This window comes from Arachis ipaensis, chromosome B1, assembly GCF_059453495.1.
Source record: "Arachis ipaensis isolate K30076 ecotype BB chromosome B1, ASM5945349v1, whole genome shotgun sequence".
Taxonomy (NCBI): domain Eukaryota; kingdom Viridiplantae; phylum Streptophyta; class Magnoliopsida; order Fabales; family Fabaceae; genus Arachis; species Arachis ipaensis.
In genome coordinates, this window is record NC_142436.1 from 59698065 (window position 1) to 59709989 (window position 11925).

Below are 11925 nucleotides of genomic sequence, written 5' to 3' on the forward strand. Positions count from 1 at the left end.
ATATATATATATATATATATATATATATGTTTTTCCACCAAACCAAGCATTCCCAACCTCCAAACAACTACTGAAACATCACAAAACCTTATTTAACCTACTAGACTCCCAAATAGACTCAACTAACTAAACAAAACATGAAATTAAACCTAAATTACCAATATTTACAAAGAGAAAAAGGGAAAGATGTTACCATGGTGGGGTGTCTCCAACCTAGCACTTTTATTTATTGTCCTTAAGTTGGACTTATGGGGAGGTCCTTATCAAGGTGGCTTGTGCTTGAATCTATCCTTGAACATCCACCAATGCTTGGACTTCCATTGTGCTTCATCATTCAGAGTTAATAACTCCAAGCTTTGATGGAGTTCTTCACAAACCATGGGCTCCCAAAGTTGATCTTCTTCTTGTAATCCAGGGTCCCACACTTTGTTTTTACACCCGTCTTGAAGTTGACTCTCATTATTAGCCTATCCGGGTGGTGAACAAGGTGAATTCTCTATAAAGTGACCAACAATCCTTCTAGACCCATCTAGGTGAGCACTACTCCAAGCTTTATATCTCATGTTTGATGCATTAACCATAACGAGCCTTGATTTGCAATGCCAACCACGAAACATCTTTCTTTTACGCTTCATCCCACAAAGCATCCTAAGTTGGCCATCTGTTTCAAGCAAACCATATTCAAGTGGGATAATAAAGCTAATAGAAATGAGTTTTACCCACTCAAATGAACGTGTACATGGCAACCTAGGCAAAGGTTATTCCAAGGGTCTTGACAAAGCATATTCAATTCCCATCATTCTCTTTCTAAGGACTTCCACCTCTTCACAAGATCTCTTAATTTCAATCCATTGTTTGACAATTTTATCTAAACATTTTCCCTTACTCAAATCACAAATGGGAGGACAAGAGAGATTTACCTCCACATTGCTTTCCATCTCTTTGGGAGAAGGTTCTTCATGTTCAAAGGATTTTTCACCACTAAGACTTGATGCTTGATCTCCATCACCAAGGGAACTCAATTCTTGCTCTATCCCATCCAAGGCTTCATATGGAATATGCCTTGGAAGGTGTGCACTTTCCTCCCTAGCATCAATTTTAATCTTCTTGGGGGGATTTTCTTCAACTTTATGTTCCCAAGGAGGTTCCGCATCTCCTAAGTCTTCAACCATCTCTTCCTCTACTTCAACAATTATGGCTTCCTCCAATTGTTCCAATACAAAGCAACTTCCCTCATTCTCCACCAATCTCTCCTTCATGTTGTGCTCTTCATTTGATTATCCACATGTAGCCATAGGAGTTCCATGAGTGTTTAAGCATTGGGATGCTAAACGGATTACCACCTCGTCCAAGGTAGCCGTGATTGTTCTACGTCCCCCTACATCTCCTCTTGTCCTTAAACAAGAACATTAAGGGTGTCATCCATCGGAGGTTGGGGTGAATAGAAGGGTTCATCAATTTGGGGGGAGGATTCATAGTAGGAAGGTAGTTCTTCTTGGTAGAGTTGTGGTGGTCTAATGTTTTCCCTTCTTTCCATTTGTTGAACAACACACTCCATGGTTGCTTGAAATTGATCCAATGCTTCCTTGAAACGATCCCTTGACTCTTGCTCCTCTTGGATATCATGAGTAGGATCATATGGCTCTTGTATTGATGGGCATGAATAATCTTCCATGGGAGGTTGTGGTAGAAAGTAGAATTCATCTTGTGGTTGAAAATTTACATGCATTGGAGGTGGTTCATCTTGATAATAGTATGGAGGGGTAGCTCTTGAAAATGTTGATGTTGGAGTGGTGGTGGCTCTATGTGTGGTTCATATGGCTCATATGGTTGTTGGTAGGATGGATATGGATTAGGGTCATATGAAGATGGTTGGTGAAAAGTGGCTTGTGAGTATGGTTGATGGCTATGTTGAGGATATGGCTCATAGGTGTGTGGTGGTGGTTCTTGGAAGTCACAAGGGGATTCACCATAACCATTGAATTAGTATGCATCATAGAATAGCTCTTCCTCATAGTGCATTGGTGGAGGTTGTTGCCAAGAGGATTGATCATATGCATATGGCTCCTCCCACCTTTGGTTATCCCATCCTTGATGCACATCTTCATTGAAGTTCCCATTTTCTACAACATAGTTGTAATCACACTCATAGCCAAAGTGAGAATTCATAGTGAAAAGTGAAAATAAGAAACAAAAGCTAACAAGAAATAATGAAAGAAAGTCCTAAAACTAGCAAAAACTAACAAGCAATTTAAAAATCAAGCTATTCACAATATATACAATAGCCAATAACATAGCACCATTGCAACTCCCCGGCAACGGCGCCATTTTTTGATGAGAGGATTTTTGTGTGGTTTAGAATTTCACAAATGAAAGCTCGTTGTAAAGTATAGTTTCTAAACCAACAATAGTCCTTTCATACAAAAATTTGTTTGTCACTAGTACAAACCCCTAAAATCTATAAACCGAAGTATTTAACCTCGGGTCGTTCTCCCTAGGAATTGCAACAAAGTGCCTTGTTATTGGTTATGGAGCTATGTTTGGGGTTTTTGAAATATTAGACATGAAAGGTAAATGGCAATGAAAATAAACTAACAACTAGAAAGCTCTTGACAAGGAATGAGAATTAGAAGTCCTATCCTAGTTATCCTCCTCAATTGTGACCAGAATTATCCATTGCTACCACTTAGTTAACCTCTAACCATGGAAGAAAGTCAAGTAGATGAATTAACTTGATTCCACAAGTCCTAGCCAACTCCCAAGGGAAAGACTAGCTTTAGTGGTATCCAAATCAATTAGCAACGTCTAATTATCAATCAACACGGAAATTAGATAACTCAAGCGTCACTAATTACTCTACCAAAGCCAAGAACACTAAAATTTACACTAAAATCCAACCAAGCATTTTATCAAACACTTGGAAGGCATAAAAATGAAACATGATAAATTGCAAGGAATGTAAATCTACACTACTCAATTGCAAGGAATTAAACAACAACAAAACCAAATCAACAATAAAGGAACATGAATTATAATTTGAATTGAATTGAAAATAGAAGAACAAAAATACATCAACATAAAAGTAGAAAATTACATGAATTAAATATAAAACTAGAAAAGGGAAAGGTAGAAGAAGAAGTATTGTAAAAGGAAGAGTAAATCAAAGCATGAATTAAACCTAGATCTAAGATGGAATTGCCCTAAGAATCCTAATTCTAGAGAGAAGAGGGAGCTTCTCTCTCTAGAAACTAAACTACATGATGCTAAGCTACAAACAATTGCTTCCCCTTGCCCAAGCTTGAATTCTACATGAAATAGCATTACAAATGAGTTGGGTTGGGCCCAAAGTGCTTCAGAAATCGCTGGGGGCAATTTCACTTTAGTGGGCCACGAGCAGCATCGGCTTGCACATGTATATGGCGCGTGCGCACCCCTGAACGCGAAGCAACAGATGGAAAATTTTATATCATTTCGAAGCCCCGGATGTTAGCTTTTCAACGTAATTAGAACTGCCTCATTTGGAATTATGTAGCTCAAGTTATGGTTGATTGAGTGCCAGAAGGTCAGGCTTGACAGCTTTACGGTTCCTTCATTTCTTCATGAGTTCTCCCACTTTGCATGCTTTTCTCCTCACTTCTTCCACCCAATACTTGCCTTATGAACCTGAAATCACTTAACAAACATATCAAGGCATCAAATGGAATTAAAGTAAATTAAAATCACCAATTTTAAGACCTAAAAAGTATGTTTTTTCACATTTAAGCACAATTCAAGGGAGAATTACAAAACCATGCTATTTCATTGAATAAATGTGGGAAAAGGTGATAAAATCCCCCAAATTAAGCACAAGATAAACTACAAAATTGGGGTTTATCAGGGATCAAACAAGGAGATCAGGAGAGTTTCCGCAGCTACATGGAAAGATTCAACAAAGCATGTCTGGACATACAAAGTCTACCAACTGAGGCCGCCATTATGGGTCTCATCAATGGCTTGCGAGAGGGACCTTTTAGCCACTCTATATCAAAAAAATATCCCACATCTCTAAACAAAGTGCAAGAACAAGCAGAGAAGTACATCAACATGGAGGAAAACTCTCGACTATGAGAGACCTCAAAATCCGGATTCTCCAACTCCTCCCGAAATAAAGACAAAGAATTCAAGAAAAAAGAGGATCAACATGGGGAAAAGATCAAAAAATACCACAATTATACCCCTCTTCGGGTGTCTCTTGTGGATGTCTACAGAGAAGTTTGCCATACTGAAAAGATACCACCAGCTCAACCACTCAAAAGCAAAAAAGGAGAAGGAAATCGGGCTGAATATTGTGAATTTCATAGAAAAAAGGAGGAGGAAACCGAGCTCGAATCTATGGACATTCCACCAACGAATGTTTTGACCTAAAAAATATCATAGAAAAACTGGTAAGAGAAGAAAAGTTAGATCGGTATTTAGCCAGTCGAGTAGACGATCCAAGAAAAAGAAGAAGGGACGAAGATGTCGGACGGTCTGAACGACCACCCCGTTTGCCCGAGAGACATGTTCACATGATACACGGAGGATTCACGGGAGGAGGTATCTCCAAATCATCTCGCAAAAGACATCTTAAAGATGTATATCATGTCGAGGGAAAAGAGGAAGCACCCGACATCCACACAATCACTTTTACCAAAGAAGATGCAGCTGGCATTATCTCGGGACATGACGATCCCATGGTCATCACTATCATATTGGCCAATGAAAATCTCCACCGCACATTAGAAGACCAAGGAAGCTCGGCCGACATCTTGTTCAAAACTGCATTCAACAAACTCGGCCTGGAAGAAAAGGAGCTCAGAGGATATCCAAACAGCCTGTTTGGGCTGGGAGATACTCCAATCCAACCACTGGGGTACATCTCATTACACACGACTTTTGGAAAAGGAAATCGGTCAAGGACACTCAATATAGATTACATCGTGGTCAACGTAAGTTCAGGCTACAATGCTCTAATAGGTTGGACAACATTAAATCAACTCGGCGCAGTAGTCTCAACTCCACACCTGTGCATGAAATTCCCAACCACAGAAGGAATAGCTACAATAAAAGCAGATCAGAAGACGGCACGCCGCTGTTATAACGAAAGCCTAAACCTTAGGGGCAGAGGAGAAGAATTCCATACCATCGAACTTGGTGGAGTTCGAGGAAGGGAAGAACTACGTCCACAACCTGAAGGCGAAGTAGAAAAAATCCAAATCGGAGATGTCCTAGACAAAACAACCAACATTAGAACAATCCTACAAGGAGATATAAAGGAATCACTCGTACGGTTCTTACGAGATAACATCGACCTCTTTGCATGGAAGGCCGCAGACATGCCAGGCATAGACCCTAAGTTAATGTGCCATAAGCTGGCAGTCTACCCAGGATCTCGGCCAATACAGCAGAGGCATAGAAAGCTCGAACCAGAATGATCCCAAGCTGTGGAAGAGCAGAAACAAGCCCTATTGGATGCAAGATTCATAAGAGAAGTCAAGTACCCACTATGGTTAGGTAACGTCGTCTTGGTGAAAAAATCAAATGGGAAGTGGCGGATGTGCACCGACTACACTGATCTCAACAAAGCCTGCCCAAAAGATCCATATCCACTCCCAAGTATCGACGGTCTGGTGGATGCCTCCTCTGGATACAAATACCTCTCATTTATGGACGCTTACTCAGGATACAATCAAATCCCGATGTACCCACCCGATCAAGAAAAAACTTCATTTTTAACCCCAAAAGCGAACTACTGCAACATCGTCATGCCTTTCGGACTAAAAAACGCAGGAGCTACTTATCAGAGATTAATGAATAAGGTCTTTACAGACCACATCGGGAAAATCATGGAAGTCTATGTGGACGACATGTTAATAAAGACACAAAGTGAAGAGACGTTACTGTCCGACCTAACCCAAGTATTCGACACTATAAGAAGACATGGCATGCGACTTAATCCTGCAAAATGCACCTTCGCAGTAGAAGCTGGCAAATTCTTGGGTTTTATGCTCACACAAAGAGGAATCGAGGCAAATCCAGATAAATGTCGGGCCATACTCGACATGAAGATCCCGACTTGTGTCAAAGAGGTACAACAACTCAATGGAAGGTTGGCAGCCTTGTCCAGATTTCTAGCTGGATCGGCAATAAGATCTCTCCCCTTCTACGCCATTCTAAGAAATAAAAAAAGTTTTGAATGGACAACGGAGTGCGAGCAAGCTTTCCAAGATTTCAAAAGATTCCTGGGACAACCACATATTCTAACTCGCCCACGGGAAGGAGAACCACTTATATTGTACCTCACAGTAGGAAAACGGGTAGTAGCCTCAGCACTGGTCTGAGAAGATGACAATGGACAACAGCCCATATACTTCATCAGCAAAGCACTACAAGGGTCTGAGCTGAACTACCAAAAGATAGAAAAATTCGCCTATGCCCTCATACTAACATCTCGACGACTTCGCCCATATTTTTAAGCCCACACCATTAGGGTTCGGACCAACCAACCCATAAAAGGGATTTTACAGAAAACAGACTTAGCAGGCAGAATCTTGCAATGGGCAGTCGAGTTGTCCGAGTTTGACCTTCAATACGAAGCTCGAACAGCCATCAAATTGCAATATCTGGCCGACTTCATTGCAGAATTTATAGACACCCCGAAAATCCCTATAAAATGGAATCTCTGTGCAGATGGTTCCTCAAATAAAACTGAAAACGGTGCGGGTGTGATTGAAAGCAACCAGGGAACCCAAATCGAACTTTCTCTCAGATTCGGGTTTTCTACCTCAAACAACCAAGCTGAGTATGAGGTGCTACTAGCTGGTTTGAAGCTGGCTAGGGAGGTTGGAGCTCAAAAACTTACCATCTTCAACGACTTACAAGTAGTCACTTCACAAATAGCAGGAAGCTACCAAGCTAAAGATCCCACCACGAAAAGGTACCTGGACAAAACCAATAAACAGCTCGAACAACTCGGGAAATATGAGCATACCCCGAGAACAGAATGCCCGAGCTGATGCACTCTCAAAACTAGCCAGCACAAAACCAGGGGGCAACAATAGAAGCCTCATCCAGGAAACGCTACAGAACCTGTCAATCTCGGAAGAAGAAAAAGTCCTAGCCATAACATGTCGGGATCAAGGATGGATGACTCCCATAATTAACTATCTCAAAACAGAAACACTCCCTACAGATGAAAAGGAGGCAAAGAGGTTAAAACGGGAGGCATAATACTACGCTATCATAAACAATACTCTATACAAAAGAGGGATTTCAATACCATTGTTAAAATGTGTGTCGACTTCCAACACAAAGGAAGTTTTAGAAGAAGTACACAGTGGCAACATCTGTGGCAATCATCTTAAAGCACAGGCACTTACCAAAAAAGTACTCCGGGAAGGATTTTATTGGCCAACTCTACAAAAAGAAGCCACAGAGTTCGTAAAGACTTGTCCACCATGCCAGAAACACGCCAATTTTCACATCGCCGTGCCAAAAGAACTCATCACCGTAACCTCACCTTAGCCATTCGCAAAATGGGGACTCAACCTTCTCGGACCTTTCCCTCAAGGATCAGGACAAGTCAAATTCCTCAGAGTAGGGGTAGACTATTTCATAAAATAGATTGAGGAAGAACCCCTAGCTAACGCCATTGCTCAAAGAAGTCGAAAATTCCTATATCGAAACATTGTCACAAGGTTTGGGGTCCCACACTCCATCACCACGGACAATGGCACTCAATTTACAGATACAGGCTTCAGAAAATTGGTGGCCGATTTGAACATAAAATACCAATTTACATCCGTAGAACACCCCAAGGCCAACGGACAAGCGGAAGCTGCTAACAAAGTCATATTGGCCGGGTTAAAACGGAGATTACAGGATGCAAAGGGAGCCTGGGCCGAAGAGCTCCCACAAGTCCTATGGGCATATCGACCAATGCCACATTCTACCACAAAGGAAATACCTTTCCGACTAGCCTACGGAACGGAGGCAATGATCCCAGTGGAGGTCGAAGAAGGGTCGCCCAGTGTGATCCACTATAATGAAGAAGCCAACTCCCAACTTCAAAGGGAAGAACTCGACCTACTTCCAAAAATTCGAGAAAGAGCTTGGATCAAGGAAGAGGCATTAAAACGTCGAACGGCTTCAAGATACAATAAAAAGGTAGTGTCACGAGGCTTTGCCGAGAACGACCTCATCCTAATCCGAAATGATATCGGAACAACTTAACCGGGAGAAGGAAAGCTGGCAGCAAACTGGAAAGGACACTACCGAGTCATAGAAGTACTTGGAAAGGGCTACTACAGACTGTCCGAACTCGAAGGGCGAGAGCTTCCTCGGTCATGGCACGCCTGCAACCTAAGAAGGTACTAAAGTTGAAGGTAATAAAGAGCTTAGGATAAGGTGCACTCTTTTTCCTGAAAAGGTTTTTTAATGAGGTGCCAAGCCATGATCTACAAATTGCCCGACTTAAAGGGATAAAACTCCTACATGTATATATTTGCATTTTCTTTTGAATAAAGTTTTTTAGATTTTCTACAAATTCTCAAGACGCATTAGTCTGAAACGCTAAAAAATTCATTGCCCGATTATAAAGCTACAAGATCGGTAGAAAGTGAAGATCAAATTCACCGTCCACAATAAAGACCAAAGAAGATAAAAACCGAATTCATCAAAAGGTCGACCAAATAAGGATCAAACCCAACTTCGACAAAATCGGCAAAGATGAAAACAGAATAATGCAAGAAGTTATCAAAAGTGATCCATAGAAAGGACCTGACAAGGTCTTAATAAAATGGGTTGCTAAAAATAACTTAAAAGACAGGCCAACATAAAGAAGTCGGACTAGTCGACCACAATAACCAAAGTTATAAAAAGTCAATCCCTGGAAAGAGGCCTGGCCAGCCCTAAAAAAGAGGATTACTAGAAATAACTTAGAAGAGACCGACGTGATGAAGTCGGCCTCCCACAAACAAGTTATAAAAAGTAATCCCTAAAAGAGACCTGACAAAGGTCCAAAAAGAGGATTACTAGAAATATCTTAGAAGAGACCGACGTGATGAAGTCGGCCTCCCACAAACAAGTTATAAAAAGTAACCCCTAAAAGAGACTTGGCAAAGGTCCAAAAAGAGGATTACTAGAAATAACTTAGAAGAGACCGACATGATGAAGTCGGCCTCCCACAAACAAGTTATAAAAAGTAATCCCTAAAAGAGACCTGACAAAGGTCCAAAAAGAGGACTACTAGAAATAATTTAGGAAGGACCAACGTAAAGAAGTCAGTCCAAAAGCCTTAAACGTTATAAAAAGTAATTCCTAACAGAGACCTAACAAAGGTCCGAACAAAACGGAATACTAGAAATAACTTCAGACAGAAGTGAGGAAGTCGACATACAAAGTTGGACCCAAACATCCACAACCTCAAAAGAATCAAGCCACAAGTATGAAAATACAAAGGCAATCAAAAGAGGTCGGACAACAAGGCTCCAACACCCCCAAAAACCTAAAAAGGTTCCAGACAGATGCAGACAAACATATTATGAAAAGCACAAGTTATAATAATAACAAACCCAGGAGGCTACCAAAAGTCAGCCCCAAGAGCTTGAGAAACTACTTTGTTTTTCAAAATAAAGTTGCTAAAAAAGCAACTAAAGAGTATCAAGAAGTCCGAACTACCAATTAACAAAATATAAAAGTTCAAAGCCCACAAGCCGAGCTATATACACAAACATCCAGAATAATCATTGAGGATCTGAAGATTTCTCAGCTGCATCAACACGGGGCGAAGGAGGACGAGTCTGAAGAGGCACTGCATCCACTGTCCCATCATCCCAGTTCAAAATTTGACAATCAGGATCCGACTCGGGACGAATAACTGCAGGGGGTGAAGAAGTCGGCACAACCGAGACCTTGGCAGAAGGCACAGGAGCAGGATCAACATCATCATCAGGGTCATCAGGGACAATTTTACCGTCCCTCACAATGTTGTCCAAGCTGAAGAGAGTAAGATCGAGCTCAGGTGCAAGAACTCGAACCTGCTCCTTCAGGTTCTCATAAGCGGCATTAACGCTGCCTACAAGGTGACCCTGGAGCTCGGCATAGTTAGCTCGGGCAGACTCCAAATCCTCACTGAGATGCATCATCTCCCTATAGGTCGTGACATAGCTCTCCTTGTGCTTCAATGCCGTGTCTTCAGCCAACTTAGCAGAAGCTGCCAAGGCAATAGAACTAGCCTTTTCACCTTCCAATTCTTTCTCCAACTTGGTCACCTTCACCTCAAGCTCCTCCTTCAAACCCTTCATCCGATCGAACTCCAACTTGGCCTCCTTCATAAAGGCCTTTGTAGCGTGAATGGGAAGATCCTGGACAGTCCGATATAAAGCCCCCATGTGTGCCATCTTAATGCTACTTCGAGTAATAAAATCCAGATGGCGAAGAAGAGAAACATCGTCAGTAGGGATGGTACCATAAGGACTGATTTGCTGGTCGACAAACTCGACAGCATCGAAGTCAGGGGCATCAAGGTTAAAGGGCTCAGCTGTCTTCTGCTTTTTCGGAGGAGGAGCGCCAGAGGTAGCGACAAAAGCCTGTGGAGGATCAACCAAATGAACCTGAGGAGTAGGGATCATCCTCCTTGGTCCAGGAGAGCTCGGTATGGATGGCTTCGACTGAACTTGAGAGGACCCCTCCCCGGCCACCTTGGCCGAGATGTTCTGAGCTGCAGTAGCTTTCCTCGCCTTCTTAAAGGCCTTCATAGAGTCATTGTTTTTCACCATCTCTGGAAAAAACACAAAGATTGTTACAAATTGAGACAAAAAGAACAAAGCTCGACAAAAAGGAAACAAAATGAAAACAAGATAAGACAACCACTATCCAACTCAGCTCGGAGAAGCGAAGGATCCCCTAAAAACCTTTTTGTGTCAAGATAAGGAGGCTGTCCCCAGTTCTCCTCCAACATGTTAACAAAGGCCTGTTCGACCTCATCCAACATTTTCCACGTATACCTCGACACTACAACATTCTTTTGCCACTCTAAAGGAAAAGCGGGCTCGTCGTTCTCATCCAGAAAAAAAGGACGAGCTCCTTCAACAGCTCGAACCTTAAAGAAATAATTCTTGAAGTCTCTAAAAGACTCATCATACATCGAAAAAACTTTCTTTCCTTGGGCAGACCGAAAAGAAACCCAGGAAGCTTTCTTTTTGGCAAAAATCCCAGGCTTGGTCAAAACGAAAAGGTAAAGAAAGAGAGTTTGAGAAGGCTTAACGCCCAATTCCTGACGCAACAACTAGAAAATATTAACAAAACCCCATGAATTCGGATGAAGTTGGGATGGAGACACATTGCATGACCACAACAAATTGGTTTCAAAGGCAGTAAAGGGAAAGGTAATGCTCATTTGACTAAAGAAATAGTCGTAGGCATAAAAGAAAGGACGTTCCCCCTGGACTGAAGTCGGGAAACAGACCCTCTCATCAGAATCAGGTGCTACTAGCTCATAATTTTTCTCCTGCTCCCGATTACTACAAATCCTGTGATGTTTTCTCAGCTCCACACAGAATTCAGAATTTACCACAGAAACACACATCAACACGAGGGAGTCCAGCCAGTCCGACATACCCTCAGGGACTCTGGAGGAGGTCTCGACAATATTTTTGTGAGACGACATAGGTCAACTAAAATCCTACAGTAAGAAAAAAGAAAAAAGGGGTTACTGATCAAACAGCTCGAGCAAGTTAAAAAAGAGCAACTCGGGCATAAAAGGATACAACTCAAACCGAAGCACATAAGTGGCAAGAAGGCAGACAAAGCAACAAAAGGAAACCCCAGGACCCACACTAAAGATCCAGGAGCATCCTTTGGAGGCAGTTATGGTACAAGGACTCAAGAAAACCTACAAGCCTACAC

At 41.9% G+C, this 11925-nt stretch overlaps 1 protein-coding gene across 1 annotated transcript; it reads right to left on the bottom strand.

The window, feature by feature from the left end:
• Nucleotides 1-9761: 9761 nt before the first annotated feature.
• LOC148576734 (uncharacterized) lies at nt 9762-11164 on the bottom strand. The gene is made up of 2 exons (XM_088502775.1): nt 10888-11164; nt 9762-10798 (listed from the first exon to the last, which is right to left on the bottom strand). Exons 1-2 carry the CDS (start codon nt 11162-11164, stop codon nt 9762-9764), a joined length of 1314 nt encoding a protein of 437 aa, XP_088358901.1.
• Between the last annotated feature and the right edge of the window lie 761 nt (nt 11165-11925).

Bases quoted from the DNA above. Each gene is read 5' to 3' on its own strand.
- LOC148576734 (XM_088502775.1), bottom strand. From the start codon at position 11,164: ATGTATGATGAGTCTTTTAGAGACTTCAAGAATTATTTCTTTAAGGTT. The intron at 10,799-10,887 runs GTTGTCTTATCT...TGTTTTTTCCAG, and splicing joins CCGAGCTGAGTTGGATAGTG to AGATGGTGAAAAACAATGAC.